The sequence below is a fragment of the Corythoichthys intestinalis genome, chromosome 5 (genome assembly GCF_030265065.1).
Source record: "Corythoichthys intestinalis isolate RoL2023-P3 chromosome 5, ASM3026506v1, whole genome shotgun sequence".
In the NCBI taxonomy this organism is placed as follows: domain Eukaryota; kingdom Metazoa; phylum Chordata; class Actinopteri; order Syngnathiformes; family Syngnathidae; genus Corythoichthys; species Corythoichthys intestinalis.
Genome location: NC_080399.1, coordinates 40192973 through 40210805, shown reverse-complemented (window position 1 = coordinate 40210805; position 17833 = coordinate 40192973). Strand labels below are relative to the sequence as shown.

Genomic DNA, 17833 nt, shown 5'->3' with positions numbered 1-17833 from the left:
GACTCCAGCTTCCTCCCATTTCTTCTTCATTTGTCCTGTTGTACATCTTCTGTTTTCAAGTTGTTTGTCATGACGTTTGGATGTCTTCCTCAGTTTATGCTTAACTTTAACTACCTTGCCATGCTGTTTGTACACGGTCCAGATTTTTGATACAGCTGAATGTGAACAGCCCACATCTTTGGCAACCATACGTGTGCCGTTACCTTCTTCAAGAAGTTTGATAATCCTCTCCTTGGTCTCAAGAGACATCTCTCTTGTTGGAGCCATGATGCTTATGAATCCACTTGGTCCAGCAGCCCTCCAAGGTGTGATAACTGCACTGTTTTTAACTGCTGACTAATGAGCAGATCTGATCTGAGGCAGGGGCCCAATTAAAGAAAAGAAATTGACTGGGTGTGTCAGTATTTTCAACTCAAAATGGAATAATTCTATATTTTTTTCTTCAGACTGGAGTGATTCTGTATTTATTTCCCTGCACTTGCTCTATAAAAGTAGCATTTAATGACTACCATGTTTTTATTCATTTCTTTTAGTGTTTTTGAATGCCAAGGAGTTTCACTTTCGAACTAATTCATTATTTTTTCAAGCTTTTTATGTGAGTTTGTTCTACATAATAAAATGTCTGACTGTGTGCTCGAGACTGGTGATTCCATACTTTTTGCTAGGGGTTGTAGCTGGAATCTTTGTGACAGTGAACCATTCACTTTTATTGTTGCTGCGGGTTTGCAATAAATTAATTTCATACATTGGATCGAGCTAGCATTAAAACCAAATCACTCCAAAGTTAAATATAAACATTCCCAGTTGACCCTGTCGAACGCTTTTTCTGCATCCAGACTGATTAAAGCTGTTGGTATTTTATCCTTTCTTATTTTTTGTATGATATGTAGCATTCTTCTAACATTGTCATGTGTTTGCCTATTTCTAACAAACCCACACTGATCTTCGTCTATCAGATCTGGTATATTCAGAACTGATATTGGTCTATAATTTTGACCGTAATCCTTATCTTTTTGTGGCTCGGGAAGATCTGTAATAATCGCTCCTGTCCAGGAAGTGGGGATTTTTCCTATATTAGAATGCAATTAAAAGCGTCACGTAACAGGGTTGTCAGTTCCTCCCCAAATGTCTTGAACATTTCTGACGGGTAGCCATAACTTCCTGGCATCTTATTTAATTTTAATTTCTTTTGGTTCATTTTTAAGTTGGTTTACTTTAGGGTCATATATCTTGTTAATTGTCTTTTCAGTCTGTTGTCTTCGTAAACGTCTTGTCAACAATTTTAAATACTTTGCTTTTGTTTCAATTTCAAATTGAAGTAAATCATTGATTGCCTTCCTTTTTCCTTCAGGGTTTGTTTAATTTTGGGGTCATGATTGTAGTTCCTCTTATATGTTTGTTCTACAGACTTTAAATCTGCAATATAAGTTTTATATTGTTTCATTTTTGTTCTTTTTTGAGGTTACTTGTAATTGCAATCAGTTTCCCTCTTATTACTGCCTTTAGAGTACCCCATGATCATTTTAGCTTTAACAGCACTGTGTAACAAAATGTTTACCAAACTCTCGACCTCACTCCAAATCCCCATCCAACCCATAAATCCACATATCGGGACTCACTTCTGAACAACTCTGTCAATTTAGAGCACCTTTCTCGCTGCTGTCAGTGTGGACAAATCCTTTATACATACTAAGTCGCAGCCTCGGGACCAGCCAAAGTGATAGAAACACTGTGAGTTATAGTCTGGAAACTACGGTAGATAAATCTTTTTAATTGAATTAGTATTAGTAAACTTAAGTTACCTTACAAACAGCTGCATTTTTCCTTATCCCAATTTGATTATTTTGTAAGGCCTGACTATTTCGAAGGAAAAGTGTAGGACAAGTAATTTTAAGCCAATTGTGAACACATACTGTACCTACATAGCACTTTTACTATACTTTGGATTGAACTAGTAGTTTGGTTTGTCAAGTCTCCTTAACACATGTTGCCAAACCAGCACATGATGCAAAGAAAGTATTAATGTTAACTTAATTATCTAATTTGGGCAACTATCGTATTTCCCCACCCAAAATTCGATTAAATAGCTTTATTGGTCAAAGCATCTGATAGCATCCCACATCTCCTGGATTACTGTGATACGTTCCCAAGATGGAGCGCTTTTGTCCAAATTGAGACAAAGCTCAGGCCAGTCACAGGATTCTGTATCTTTACAGCAAATCAATAATTTAGGTCACAGCAAAAAAAAAAAAAAAAATACAGCGAATCGTGACACCAGAACAATGGAGGGGAAAAAAGTACAAAGTGCTATGAAAGTGTAGCATGTCTGGGCATTCAGTCTACCTATTATCTGGCTCATTTAGGGAGATGTGAATAATAATATGGTCTGAAATCATTTGGTCTGTTCAAACAGATTTCCCAAATGAATGTCATGAATTACAAATGCTGTCAAGAATTGTTATTAAAAGGGTGGGAGGTTACTAAAAAGTGCTTCAAATATTGCGTTAACAACCCAAACAACTTACATCCTAAAAAACAGCATGACTCTGACAAATTGAAGCATGTGAAGAGAGTAAATCAGCAGATAATCATCGTGACCTCATTGGACACCCTCTGTTGTGTTCACGTGACTGTGCAGTTCTGAAGCGTAAATGACATGATTAGGCATTATTTGCTACACAGCCGTCTGCTTTGTTTTATTTGATTGAAGCACAGAGGTTAAAAATCTAGAAATAACAGTTTTAACTACAAGTGGGTATACATTGGTAAGCAGTGAACTTGACTGGCTGGTTTTGGATAAAAAACAACTTCCTTTTCTTTTAGTTTCAGTGGTCCACTGGATTTTTTTTTTTTTTTTTTTTTGTCTAATGCATGACCCTAACGCTGAGGGGAAAAGGTAATTCCTCAAGAACAGACTCAATCATTTACTATTTGTCCCATCATTAATCAGGAGAAAAAAGTTATTAAATATAACGGGGAAGTTTGATCACATTCATAAGAAATTTCACATCATGACGCAATGTTGTAGTAACAACAATTTATATTTAGCTTTGCCGCAGAGACTAGTTGGAATTGATAAACAACCCATTTTAATTCTGTGAAGGTCACAGATTTATTTCATTACCATGGTACTTTTCTGTGAAATAATTTGGCACTTGAGTCTGCTGACAATCCTGAGCACTGTATCGAAAAAGTGTGGATAGTTTGATTGTAGAGTTTAATTTAGCCTTTCATGCACGAATAATGACTTTTTGTTTTTAAACCTTACAAGGCACTCATTTAACTCACTGGCTGCCATTTGTTCACTCATACCTCCCAAACAAGATGGATTGGTCGTCTCGCACCCTCAGTGACACTGAAAGGTCATCATTCACATGTAGCCAGTCCTCCCAGTTTAAACGAATTTCATGTCCATCACTGTCAGTGGCGTGCAATGAGTTAAATACTATGAAAAATAATTTACTTTAAAATCTACTTTCTTTTTTTAATCCATTTTAATTTCATTTATTTAAATTTGATTAACATGGTATTATTTTATACATGTATTTACAATTACATGTATATATATTTTTTATATATGAATTAGGGCTGTCAAAATTATCGCGTTAACGGGTAGTAATTAATTTTTTAAATTATTCACGTTGAAATATTTGACTCATTTAATGCGCATGCCCCGCTAAAACAGATTAAAATGACAGCACATTGTCATGTCCATTTGTTACTTGTGTTTTTTGGTGTTTTGTCGTCCTCTGCTGGCGCTTGGGTGCGACTGATTTTATGGGTTTCAGCACCATGATCATTGTGTAATTATTGACATCAACAATGGCAAGCTATTAGTTTATTTTTTGTTTGAAAATTTTACAAATTTTATTAAAACGAAAACATTAAGAGGAGTTTCAATATAAAATTTCTATTACTTGTACTAACATTTATCTTTTAAGAACTACAAGTCTTTCTATACATGGATCGCTTTAACAGAATGTTAATAATGTTAATGCCATCTTGTTGATTTATTGTTATAATAAACAAATACAGTACTTATGTACAATATGTTGAATGTATATATCCGTCTTGTGTCTTATCTTTCCATTCGAACAATAATTTACAGAAAAATATGGCATATTTAATAGATGGTTTGAATTGCGATCAATTACAATTAATTAATTTTTAAGCTGTGATTAACTCAATAAAAACTTTAAATCGTTTGACAGCCCTAATATAAATATACAGTCATGTGGGAAAAATTAGGACACCCCACTAAATATTCAGTTCTTGATATAGAAATGTTCACATATCAATGTCTGATCTTATAATTCTTTATCTCTGGAAAAGAAAGTGATTTAATTGCAGGTAAACAACAAAAATTAACATTTTTTTACTCATTAAACCAAATATATCAACATAAATGCATATTCTAACTGAAGAAAAAGTTAGGACACCCTACCACCTAATAGCTACTGTTACTGCCTTCGGCTGAAATAACTTCAGTGAGGCGCTTTTTGCAGCAATCTCCCAGTCTTTGACATCCGTCTGAAGAAAGTTTGCCTTACTCCTCAACGCAAAATACTTTCAACAGCGACTGACTGTTGAAGTGAGAGAAAACAGCATGATGAGTTCAAATGAGCTGTCTGGGGCCTTTAGAAAGAATATTGTAGACGTTGAAGACGAGTCTGGTAAGGGATTTCAAAAGAAATCAAAAGAATTTAAAATCCGCCATTCCACTGTCCGGAAAATAGTCTACAAGTGGAGGACATTCAAAACAACTGCCACATGCCCAGGTCTGTCCGTCCAAGCAAGTTCAGAGAGCAGACCGCAAGATGCTAAAAGAAGTCCCCATAAACCCTAAAATCTCATCACGGGACCTACAGCAGGCTCTTGCTCCTGTTTATGTGAAAGTGCATTCCTGTACAATCAGAAACAGACCACACAAATTTAACCTAAAATTTGCCAGAGTGAATGAAGACAAAGACCAGGACTTCTGCAATAATGCTCTTCGAATTATTTGGACACCAGAACAGAGGACATGTTTGGCGTAAACCCAATACAGCATTCCAGGAAAAGAACCTCAAATCAACTGTGACGCGTGGAGATGGAAGTGTCATGGTTTGGGGATACTTTGCTGTGGCAGGACTTGGCCAGCTCACCATCATAGAATCCACCATGAATTCTATTGTGTATCAAAGGGTGCTTGAGGAACATGTGAGATCATCTTTGAAAAAAATTAAAGCTGAAGCGAAACTGGATCCTGTAACATGACAATGACCCAAAATATACCAGTAAATCCACAAAGGCATTGCTGAAAAGGAAAAAATGGAGAGTCCTGGAATGGCCAAGATGCGACGTCACGGTCTAAAAATAGCATGCGTGCGATACGCCATTGCAACAAAAGGTGGGGCTACAAAGTATTAAAGGGATCCTCAATCTTAAAGACAAGTAATTCTTAAAAGATGAATGTTAGTATGAGTTATAATAATTTGATATTAAAGCCTCTCTTCATGTTTTCGTTTTAATATAATTTGTAAAATTATTCTAAGTGATAGGTCGCCATTCTTGTTGACGTCGCAGTGCGGTGACGTCGCCGTGCCCGCTGTCGAACTTCCAGCGTGTCACTCGTTAGCTTCCCCAACATGTCGTCGGTTCTGCCCTTCCAATTTGAACCAGAGTGGAAAAGTGAAGAGCAGGACAGCACTGTCTGTCGTTCACAAGACGAGCAACAAAGGCAAAATGCAGAGCAGGAAATACCTGATAAGACAAGAGTTGGGCAGAACTGGTGATGTACTTGCGGCAAGTGCGTCTCAATGACAACGGAGCGAGAGAGCGTATGCTGTTGAGAACTCCGGTTTTTGTTAGTAGATCTTCAAGGTGAGTTATTATGTGATCAAACTTATTCCAATATAATTATCTAGCTAGTTAGCATCCAGAGCTGTCGTTGCCAGGCCCAAAGTTTAAACACACCTTGTCATTCATGCATTTTTACTTGCATGACTATTGACATTATAAACTCTCACTGAAGGTAATAAACTATGAATGCACACGTGTGATAGTCAGGATTGGAGTCGTGTCATGGCTGACTGTCCTCTGGATCGAGTGTCCTCTATGTCTTGTACATCCAACACATGTGTAGCTACGTAAGGGTGGTCTATATTAAGTGCTCGGCGCATCAGCTGGCCACTGTATCGCTGCATTGGACGTGTCTGGATCAGTTTGAGTGGCAGCATCACTCATATTAGGTGAATACTGAACAGACACAACTACTGCTTGATGAACTGACGGTAGAGGTGAATTATCAGCTTCTTCTGTGACTAGTGGTACGCCAGAAGGTTCGCCTACCGCTGTAGCCACAGGAGCGGCTTTCCCGCTTAAGGGAGCGGCCAGCATTTTCTTGTCATTGGCGCTTTATTGTGAGCATTTCACTCGCTATCCGAGCGTGTTTAGGCTTCTTGTGAGGGAAAATTGTTGGAACAGCATTTGATTTTAGTCTCCGCTGATATCCAGCCGCTCCGGTGAGCTCTTTCATGAGTTGTCGTCGACTAAAAGCCTTGAACGCAGTAGGAGAAAAATGGCGAGAACAAAGCCTTGGGTCTTTGGAAAGTTTTGTCAGTCTACAGGCATTTTCCCAAACCTTTCTCCTCTTCATGTCAATAGGAAATCTGTGGACTCACATCACTCCGCTTGTTTCCATTTGACTGGAAATTGCATCCAAAAGCAGCACATCATGGCATTTTACTTAGCGAGTTTAGGCAGCAGTACACAATTGGAAACGTCCTAATTACGTCATCACTCCGAGCCCGCAAAACATGGCGCCAACTATCGGTCAAAATATGTACTAAATATTATAAAATATTGATTGATTTAACATTTTATGTGTTCCTAACAACATATTTTAGTACAAGAGAACAACTGTGGTTTATTTGAGCCTATTTGTCTTTAAGATCGAGGAACCTTTTAATGCAAGGGGGCTGAATATTATTGCACGCCCCACTTTTCAGGTTTATATTTGTTAAAAAAGTATCAAATATCCAATAAATTTCATTACACTTCACGATTGTGTCACAATTGTTGTTGATTCTTCACAAAAAATTTAAATTTGATATCTTTATGTTTGAAGCCTGAAATGTGGCTTGAGTTTGAAAAGTTCAACGGAGACGAATGCTTTTGCAAGGCACTGTATTGTATATATCACTGGTGGGATATTTTTTACTGCACACCATAACACGTCAGTTGGAGCCTCTCAGCTCGTGGTTTCTGAAAAAAAATTGTTGCGCTGGATTCACAAGCATCACTATGGGGTGGACCATGGGTGCCCAGTATGCCCCACAAAAAACTTGAGGCAGCAATATCTCAAAAAAAAAAAAAAAAAAAAAACACACACAAAATGTCTTTTGGGGGTGGGTCTTTGGGGGCTTTTTCATATAAGAGATTTTTGTGTTAAGAAATACTGCGCTAAGACACAGCGGAAACATTAAAATTATGCACTGACTGCTAATAAAAATATTAAATTATTATCATTAAATTATGACCTGATATCAAGAGGAAGTGTCCCCAAATCAACAGGACCTGACCTGATATCAACAGGATGTCTACCCAAAATGTCCTCAAATAAACAGGAAGTGACATCAGAACAACAGGATGTGTTCCCAAAATTTTCCCAGAAATTGCAGTCGCTTGTAAAATTATAATGGTCTTTACGCGCTGTGATTTTATAGTATAGATATTTTCATCATATTCCACAAGAGGTCAGTGTGAGTGTATTTCCTCAAATACTGAGAGGTGAATTTAGGTGTGAGAGAGGGCATAGAAGGGACAAGGTGATAAAGATTACAACTCCAATAAATGTCTTGATAAGACAAAAAATGAGCTCCACTTTAAAGGAGCTGTGTTTTAAAACTGAATCACACTTTAACCAATGGCAGTTTCCCATTGCCTAATCATACAATAAATGTAATGCACACACGAACGCAGAAGACGTGAGTTTGCTTTTTGGTTTACACTAACAAGAAAACTTTCAGATGCTGATAAGCATTTTCCTAGAAGCTCCTCCTCTATGATGACCATGTGATGCAGGTTGTTCATGGGCCACAAGATGAAAGTGGGCAACCTGGATGTCCTCACCTTTCAAGGAGCAGAGTGCAAGATAAGCACCTAATAGCAGAAGAGAAACGCCAAAGGGAAATTTTCTTAATCGTCTGTGCTATTCTAGAGGGGTTCTGTTCTGAACAATACATTGAATGCTATATAACACATTGGTTAAAATGCTGGAAGTGTGGAATGATCGCGAGAAGGGATCTGACCGGAAATCATGCCAAAAATTATCTCATTCCATTGAGGAGATTCTCAGGAAGCCTACCTGCATCAGAGAAGTAAGAAAAATGCATCGCGACTGGTCTGTTATCAAGGAAAACACCAGGATATCAAATCAGCTTGTTTGTGCAGGTATGCACTCCTCATGAAGCTTATGTTAATTGCTTATGTATTGTTACACAACTTTTTTAATGACCATTTTTGTTTACGCAAAAAGAAAACCCAGACATCAGACAACATGAAGAGTCTTCAAAATCCACCACAAAATGTACCAGTGAGTATTACCTCAAACAAAACAAAATCAAAACTAACGGAAGAACGACATAGAAGTGTATGGGCAACAATAACATTAAAAAATGTGTTAGAGATAAGCTAGCACAATAATAAAGTTGTAGTATTACAAGCACCCAATTGCTGCTACTACAGTGCATACAGTATGAATTAAATTTTTACTTAGAAATTTTCAATTAACTATCTTGAAGTATTTTGTTATCGAAATACAGCAGAGTAATAAATGGTGGTAAACACCCAATATATGATGCTGGTGGATGTTGGTCTCAGTAAAACATAAAACATCAAGCAATATACAATACAGTGCAGCATCATTATCTTAACATAATAATAATAATAATATTTATATATATATTTTTTTTTTGGTTTTGTTTTGTTTGTTTTTTTGTTTTTTGTTTTGTTTTGTTTGTTTAATCTATCCGTTAAACTTTCAAATTCATTCTCGTATCATTATGAATTTTCAGCTAGGGAAAAATCATTTTATTGTGTCACCTGGTCCTCCCCTTTTTTTTAAATAGTGTTACAACTCTTTTTTTGTTGTTGTTGTTTATTTTATTATAGTTGTTAGAAAAAAGAGACAGACCAGGGTGACGTTTACACCTACCCAGGTTCAGGAGCTGGAGAAGGTTTTTCAGCAGACTCACTACCCAGATGTCATCATCAGAGAGCAGCTCGCCTCATATCTGCTCCTCAATGAGGGGTGCATACAGGTGCACATTGTTATTATCATTATTCACACTTGTACGCTTCAAGAATTATTTTAAAGTAATGATTGTATGTCTTCATAAATGCAGTCATAAATAACATTCATATGTTGTTTTTCTACTATTCCTAAGATTTGGTTCCAGAACCGTCGAGCTAAATGGAGGAAGACTGAAACATTGACAGAGATTCCTCCAACAGACAAACAGCATTTACGCTTGAACAATAAACAGCAGTTTCTTTTTGAGGTAAATTTTAAATATGATACAAGTAAATACAATGTTATTGTTGTTGTACTCATTATATGCACTGTTACAACACCGAGTGCTGTGACAATAAGTAGCAGTGCCTGAAAAAGTAACCAAAATATTGATACTTGCACTCCATACCGCTGCACACAACAGATGCCGATTTTTTTTTTTTTTTTTTTTTTTTTTTTTAACATTAAAAAAAAAAAAAAAAAAAAAAGCTAATTGCATACATGTGTACTGTTGTCATGATGACAAATCACCCAGGCAGTTGAAGGCTAATATCAAATGAATTATTCTTTTGGGACAACTTGTTTTCAACCTGTATTCCTCTGCTCCTCCATCAGAACGCACAGCTTGACGCAAGGTATTGGCTGCCATTTTTCCCACAGGAATCGTTGAATTCAAGACTGCTCCTAACTCCAAAATTACCACCCAACATGCTGATCAGCACACATTTGACACCTCACAGAACTCTGTATGTAAACCCTGAGTGACTGGGACAAGGGACTGCAATTCTTTTAAATGATGACAACATTACTTTTTGACAAAGCACATTTTTATTCATGACTTTTATGTTATGAGCAAAGGTCATTTCTTTACAATAAATGTTTTCTTTAAATAGCACAGTTGTGTCTGTTTAACACACCACACAAGCTGCAATCATTTTTTTGTGCTGCAGGTTCGTGCAGTCGCTATGCGATTTTCGTGGAACCGAATTTCCTTGAGGGCGATAAGATAATTTGCCGCCTATGTTCATTTGTTTGACTTTTTGACCACCTGTGCTTATCTTAATTTGAGCTTGTAAATTGAGGTTGCCTGTGGGTCAGCTGACGATGTTGGAGAAATATGACGTTCATATGCATGTACCGTTCATTCATTTTTTTAAATAGTTAAATTAATCACATTTTCAATGTCAGTTCACAATATTGTATAATGAATTTGGGGGGTGCTGTCAGTGTAGATGGCAGTTGCAGTTTTTATCAATCGTCCTGTCAAATACTTCCGACACATTTTCAAAACTCTTTACACAATTTGCATAGCATCAGCCTGTGTGGCCATTACAAACAACACATTTCTTGTTTGTTTGACATAAACAGTGGACACAGAATATTTTTAACAGCATTTTGTGGCTCTCTGACATGGATTTGTTTTTTCAGCACATGTGCACATATTCTCATTGGGGTTTAAGCCAGAATTTTGAGAAGGCTATTCTAAAATCGTAATTCTAGCTTTATTTAGCCACTACATTACCATTCCTTATGTGTTTTGGGTCATCGTCCTGTTGGCCAATGACCCAACTGTGCCCTAAGAGCCAACCTTTGAGCAGATTTGGTCATTTTTTCCTGTTAACCAATAAGTTAGAAGGAAGGGTGGTTTTTTTTTTTGTTTTTTCTTTGTGTGAGAAAGAATTACCGTATTTTTCGGACTATAAGCCGCTATTTTTTTCTCGCCGTTTCTACCCTGCGGCTTTTATAAGGAAGCGGTTTATATATGGATTCTTTTATTTTTTTTGACAAGCGAGCTTCATACTCTCTTGTTAAAAATAATAAAATTGCATAATTAGGAATATTTTAAAAGAATGGCTTTCCGCTACACTAGCACCGATAAAGTTTGCCAGTAGCTCATCATACTTACTCAAAAACTCAGGATTTTAATGGTGTTATACTTGTATTTTACAGATGTATATGGCTCCATCTGATTCTAAATGTTGCGACAAAGAACAATTTTAAAATGGATGGACATCCACTATTTGCTACGACAAGAAAACGCGATGCTAGCTTTGATTAGCTGTTTTCAACTGACACTCGGAGAATTCTATTTCCACAGTATGCTACAATAAAGCTGCTATATAAGGGTTAGCGCCGGCTGTTAACTGTTATTTAGAGGATTTAATCCACTTCAAGTTTAGAAGGCAAGGGAAATATCTCTGCAAATGTAGTGACCTGTTTTTTAAAGTTAGTTTGTATTTAAGCATTCAGACAACACGTGTTGGTGATGTTGATGCGTGTTTATCTGGTTAATAAATATATTTGTGATCAACGAAATAGTTGTGTCTAACATATATGTAAATATACAATGTTAAGATATGGACACCTGCAGTTTATAGTCAGGTATGGCATATATGTAGATTTATTTCTAAAACTGTGAAATTTAGCTGTTGCGGCTTAAAATCAGGTGCGCTTTATAATATAAATATTTTGTTCCAGTCTCTCAGAGAAAAATCTGAGTTATAGAAATAAGTGAAAACTCAAGAGAGTCATGACATTATGTTCTTTACAAGTCTATGCAAACATCTGTAGTGTTGATGGCCAATTCTTCCATACAATAATCAAATGGTGATTTCTGCTGCTTTTCAAGCATTGATGCTACTAACATGGATCCAAGAATCGTTTATCCCTTTATTTTGCTCGGGGTTCATTGGAGTAATTTTGCTACACAATACAAGTAATTGTGCTGCGGAACACAAGCATCACTTGACTATCAATCCCATAAATGCCATGAGCTGATAAGGACTGATAAAACCGAACAAGGTCTTGGATTTAAACTTTTCACCCCGCGAATATTCTGTTTATGGCCCTTGTTGTCCTATCGTGAACGTTTGAATGAGGCGATCGGGCATGGAATTTTTTTAGTTTTACAATAACAATTACTATACAATGGGTGGAGTTGATGGGGAAATGTACTGACATGCAAAGGGCTACAGGTGGCGCCCTTTCACTCGTGAAAGAGCAGAAATGACGCCTTGTTTTCCATAGTGACCTGCTTTGAAAGCACACGAATTCTTCTTCATGTGCTGGTCCGGTTCGTTTAATGATGCGTCTCAGCTATTTGTGGAGGCAAATATAAAAATTGGAGCTCCTATCTTGACTTTCGGGCCGCTATCCAAGGTAGGGGGGGGGGCGTATATTCCGCATCCCATCCTCCTACAGCCCGCCTTTGCGCTGGAGAGGAGAGAGCGGGAGAGAACCGCAGACCAACAGGCTGGGTGGGGGTGGGGGGGCCGGAGAGAGCCGGACAAGTAAGGGGCGATGGCGGCCGGTGCGGGATGCGCGGAGTCGGTGGAGCAGTACCGGGTCGAGGTGGAAAGGCTGGCTCAGGAGCTGAGCGAAGCCAACCGGGAGAAGATCCGGGCTGCCGAATGCGGGTTGGTGGTCCTGGAGGAGAACCAGGCGCTGAAGAACAAGTGTGCCGAACTGGAGAGCGAGCAGGAAGCTCTAAAGAAGGAGTTGGAACAATTACAGGAGGTAGGAGCCTGAGGGACCCTCATTCATTCACTCACAACAGCTGATGGTGTCTATGCACCTGCAGTATGTGACGTTGATGATAAGTCAGCTCGAGAAACAAAGAGGAGCATCCTTTAACTCACTAAAGTTGAGATGGATGTTCAATTATTTGTATCTCTGACAATATCGGTTTTCATCAAGAAAGATGAAATCATGCATGAATTCACATTCATGACACTTTTCTGTTATAAATAAGGGATGTCAAGCATATGGCTGTTGACTGAACGTGTTAAAACACATAAACAAATAATGAGACTTTCATATTATCTTGTGTACACAAATGCCCCAGATCATGTGATCGGAAATCGGCCCGATGGTGCCATTTTTCAGAGGATCGGAATCGGTTGAAAAGGATTGGGTGTTTAATTTAAAAAATATATTTATGTTTTTGTAATTTTAATGTAATTAATAATAATAAGTCATTCTGCTTCATGCTTGTACAGCGCACCAGCCTCTCATTCCCCCTTCTGCTAAGCAGGCCAAATTGTCCAGCTTGCGTTTGGTACTTAAAGTTAATGATGTTTGACAGGTTTGTAGCTTCGATGTTGCCAGAGAAGCTTGGTAGCGCTACGATCAAAGGCACACATGTGTCAATCATCGTTGAACTTGCATCAGTGTGCTGTGGCAACTCATTGTATAGGTAAGAGGCTGTTCTCAGCAGCGTTAGCGTTAAAGTGTGAGTGGAAGTGAGTGGATTCATTCAATGAAGCACTTAATAAAGACCAGCATTTTTGTACTTTATTCTTGTATATAATATAAATAATTCACATTATGAAGATGGCACGGTGGGACAGTGACATGTTTGGAACTTTTGTTTAAAAAACAAACTTTTTTTCGGTATCAGATCGTGACAGTATCGGCAGATTCTCAAAATCAGGCGATACAGAATCAGACTTGGATGCAAAAATATGCGATCGGGACATCCCTGAGTTAACAAATAATTGAAATCAGATGTCAGGGTGACAAGTAGCCTACTATTGTGGGTGTTGTGGCAAATGCTTGTAAAGCTGTAGAAATTTGAACTAAACAGGAAACATCGGTGCATATTTTCAGGAAAAATGAATAGAACAAAAGGAACATGAAGTTGACACCAGACACACATGATTTGCTGTAGTGAGCCCCCCAAAAAGTTGATGTGTTCATGAAGGGCCCAGTATACACATTTAATTGTGCATTTCTGTGGCGTGTGAAAATCTACATGAGACCGTTTTCAAATTCATTATGAAGTGACATCTTTTGTCCAAAAGTAGAAACAATTTTACCTAAAATGCCAGTGAAAGTCTCATTCATTCGATTCATCGTCAGTGCATTGAATTCATCACAAATGAACCTTTGGGTTGTTTTAGAGGACATGTCGCCTCTCAAACAGGCTTCAATAGTTAATGCAAAGGATTAGTTCGGACAGTATTCATTCGCCGGCATTGACAGCATCAGACATCAAGTCCATTTTAACTTGCAAGGTTGTCAATGAATGATAGTTGCCAATAGCAGCCAATGAGTTAATATCAAGTTTTCAAGTGAGGATGTCAAAAACAAAAAGTTGCCTTTTTTGGACTGTCCACATTGGAGACCGGAGGGGCCTCCATGTTGGACAAACAAGTTAAAAATGAGCTACGACTGTGCGGCTCGCTCTCAACCCAGAGACATGAAAAGCACAACAGAAGAGCGCACATGGCTTCTACTGGCTAACTCGAATCTGCAATTAAATAATGTAATTAATCACCTCTGGCACATTACAAAAAAAAAAAAGGGGTCCGAAGAAAGATGCATAGACATTCCAAGGATATAGCTAGTAAATCTCAATGTAATCCGTCCGCGAACAACGGCGGAGTAGTAATTGTAATTCTGCCATTGATTCATTTACTTAATCAGCACTGATTGATTAGCGTCCTCCATGATTAATGTGAAGTCGTTCTGCCAACACTGACTGAAGCCGTGTCACAAGTTCCTCTGGTGCGTTCACAGCCAGTCTAAAATCACACAACACCAAATAAGACATTTTAACTTTGTTGGAATTCGCCCCCCCGGCCAAGGCGCACGGAAACAGCGACAGCTGGACAAAATGCCGCTCTGCCAATCCTGTCCCCGCGCGTGCCAATCGGGAAGGCGGAACTCCGCGCGTTCATCTTTGATGTTAACCCTTTGTACTGACTCCATGTTCCAAAAGTTTGAAAAAGACTCGCCGAAAGCAGGTTGACAATTTGTTCGTCGACAATGGTCAAAACCAAAGCAAAAACAGACGACGGAGGGACAATTCTGGATCCAAAACAAGGCTACATGTTTCCGAGCAGCTTATCTCAGTGTCCAGTGTTTTTTAAGTCCGTGGTGTAGTGGGCTGGCCGAAGGTGTGTCTGGGCATTGCTTTTGGGTCCTCCCCTCTGTGGGCGGCTTTGGGCGGCTTAGGTTCGTGCGCGGATGGGATGTGGTTGCCACCGCGAGTGACACTGGTCTTGACGTCTCAAGCGCCCGCTATCAACTTTGTTATCCGGGCTGGCTCTACTTGTGTTAGGACAAAGAGCGCTTTGTCCTTGCAGAACTGATTTGCAAGTTTTGGTGCGTCAATCTTGCTCGTGACGCATATGTTGGGCTTCTATGATAAGATGTCGTTGTGTATCTATGCTGCTTTTCATTAAACTATGGTGTGCTGTTTATTTTATATTAGGTGCAGTCCTACAGTAAATATGAGAAATGATACAATTCCCTGGTTAATTATATTACGTGTTTTCGAGTAATGCAAACAGTTAGACGGTGCCTACGAGAAATGGTACAATTTTTCCTTTTCCTCCTCAGGAGCCCCGATAAGGTGATTAACTTTTCTGTGTCAAGGGCACTGAGTGAAGTCTTCCTAAACTATAGTTAGATGAATGTGTTAGACTAATGCAAACAATAATATGGTGTGTGCGAGAACGGTACCTTTTCCCTTCAACTTTAAGCAACAATTGTGAAGAATACAAAATGAAATTTACATCTTGAGGGATGAATGACCCTAGCCAACTTCTGATGAGATGACTTCCTATTGACTGACTGATGACTTCACTCTTTCTGCCTGCTCTTTGCAGCCGTAGCACCGAGACCAGGCTGGGCTTCATAAGGTTCATAAGCTTCACCAAAAATCTATCCTGTAACACCTGTTTCTTTATAGTGTGTCTGTAACGATTCATTAGGCCAGGGGCCTCATGTTAAAAGAGACGTATTGGAAATGTTGAAAGAGCCATATTGGAGCGCCACATATATTTATCTTAGCTATATTAGCCTACTATCAAAATAACTAAGTTGGCTACAAATACATAATAAGCCTCCATGATTACCGTATTTTCCGCATTATAAGGCGCATCTGAAAGCCTTCAGTTTTCTCAAAAGCCGACAGTGCGCCTTATAATCCGATGTGCTGTATATACAGATCAATATTGGTTAGCTCAGCTCCATCTTGTGGATGCATAATGCAATGCCATCCACTACTACTATTACTATTACGACTACTACTACTACTGCGCCTTATAATGAAGTGCGCCCTATACGTGAAAACAGTTTTAAAATAGGCGTATTTTCCCTCCAGTGAATGATGCACCACGTGACTACACTGTTGTTCGATGCCGCCTTTTTCATTACAATATTAATGAATTACGAGAATGTTTGTGTCATGTTAGTCCTCCTACGGAAACCATATTAAAACTAAAGATATGTTTTCCTGCCCCGTCTTTTTCCATTTTCAAATATTTTTGAAAAAGCTCCAGGGAGCCCCTAGGGCAGCGCTAAAGATGCGGCTCTAGAGCCGCGGGTTGGTGACCCCTGCATTAGGCTATCATTAAAAAAAAGGGAGGGTTCTACTGGCTACAGTTTTGCCAGGGAAGGTGTACAGGAGTAAACACTGATTGTTCTCCCATCATATACGCATTTCTTTTTTTCTAGTCGAAGGAAAACCCACAACTGTTTCCTCATACTCCAAACCCCCTTTCTGTTGTTCTTCATGAAAACAAAGAATCTCCTCTGCAGTCAACTCGGTGATGTGCTCATCACCTACCGTATTTTTCGGACTATAAGTCGCACCTGAGTATAAATCGCACCAGCCCAAAAATGCGCAATGAAGAGGAAAAAAAAAACATGTAAGTCGCACCAGAGTATAAGTCGCATTTTGGGGGGAAATTTACTTGATAAAATCCAACACATATAACAGATATGCCATCTTGAAAGGCAATTTAAAATAAAAATACAATAGAGAACAACATGCTGAATAGGTGTACAGTATGATAATGTAACATGATGCATGAACAACGAAATGTGAACATGGTCTGTATGTTAACATAACATAGCTATTAAGAGTTATCCAGATAACTATAGCATAAAGAACATGTTAACAAGTTTACCAAACCATCAGTGTCACTCCAAAACAACAAATAAATGATTGGAATGTCAGGGGCGAAGATAAAGTAGTCACAACATAGCATGCCTTAAAAATAAGCCCCGTTTTAAATGCAGAACATTAACTGCTGTCATATGTGCATGCTGTCCACTTGATTTAAACTGTAAAAATTGTGTACAATGGAGTAGCTGAACTGGTAGCTGAGTTCACTGGACAGAATTTTTTCAACAATGCGACCTCCATCGAGCCGACGCCCATGTCCGGCCAACACCTTCACGTCTGGATATACGGAGGATGGCTAGGGGAAGTGGAGGCCCATATGTACAGCTCTTCAAATCGAGGATGTTCATTTTCGGCACACTGCTGGTTCTCGCCCTCCTGCTGCTTATTGGTGCCCTTTGGATGCACCGTTTCTCTGTGAGAGTGATGCGGCAACACTGAGAAGCAATGGAGCTTGCTCGCAACATCGGCGACGCTGTCAATGCGGGGTGCGTCAGCCTCAACAAGGCCTGTGATGATTTGTCCAAGGTGAAGATGGACCAAGCAGCGTCAAGTGTTACCGCCGCTCAAATGGTGACGAAAATTATTACGGAGATCCGGGACCAAGAGATGCTCGCTCGCGGGAACCAGGCCAGGGCAGATGA

The 17833-nt window shown here is 38.9% G+C and overlaps 1 protein-coding gene across 3 annotated transcripts in view; it reads left to right on the top strand.

Moving 5' to 3' along the window:
• The first annotated feature begins 12340 nt into the window (after window positions 1–12340).
• Window positions 12341–17833, top strand: part of bicd1a (bicaudal D homolog 1a) — a 42564-nt gene continuing 37071 nt past the window's right edge. The window contains exon 1 of one of the 3 annotated variants that reach the window (XM_057836705.1): window positions 12341–12790. In XM_057836705.1, the coding sequence (XP_057692688.1) occupies window positions 12575–12790 (216 nt within the window). In that variant the 5' untranslated portion in view covers window positions 12341–12574. The remainder of the gene's footprint in view (window positions 12791–17833) is intronic. The other 2 variants (XM_057836704.1, XM_057836706.1) reach the window with 2 other exon arrangements.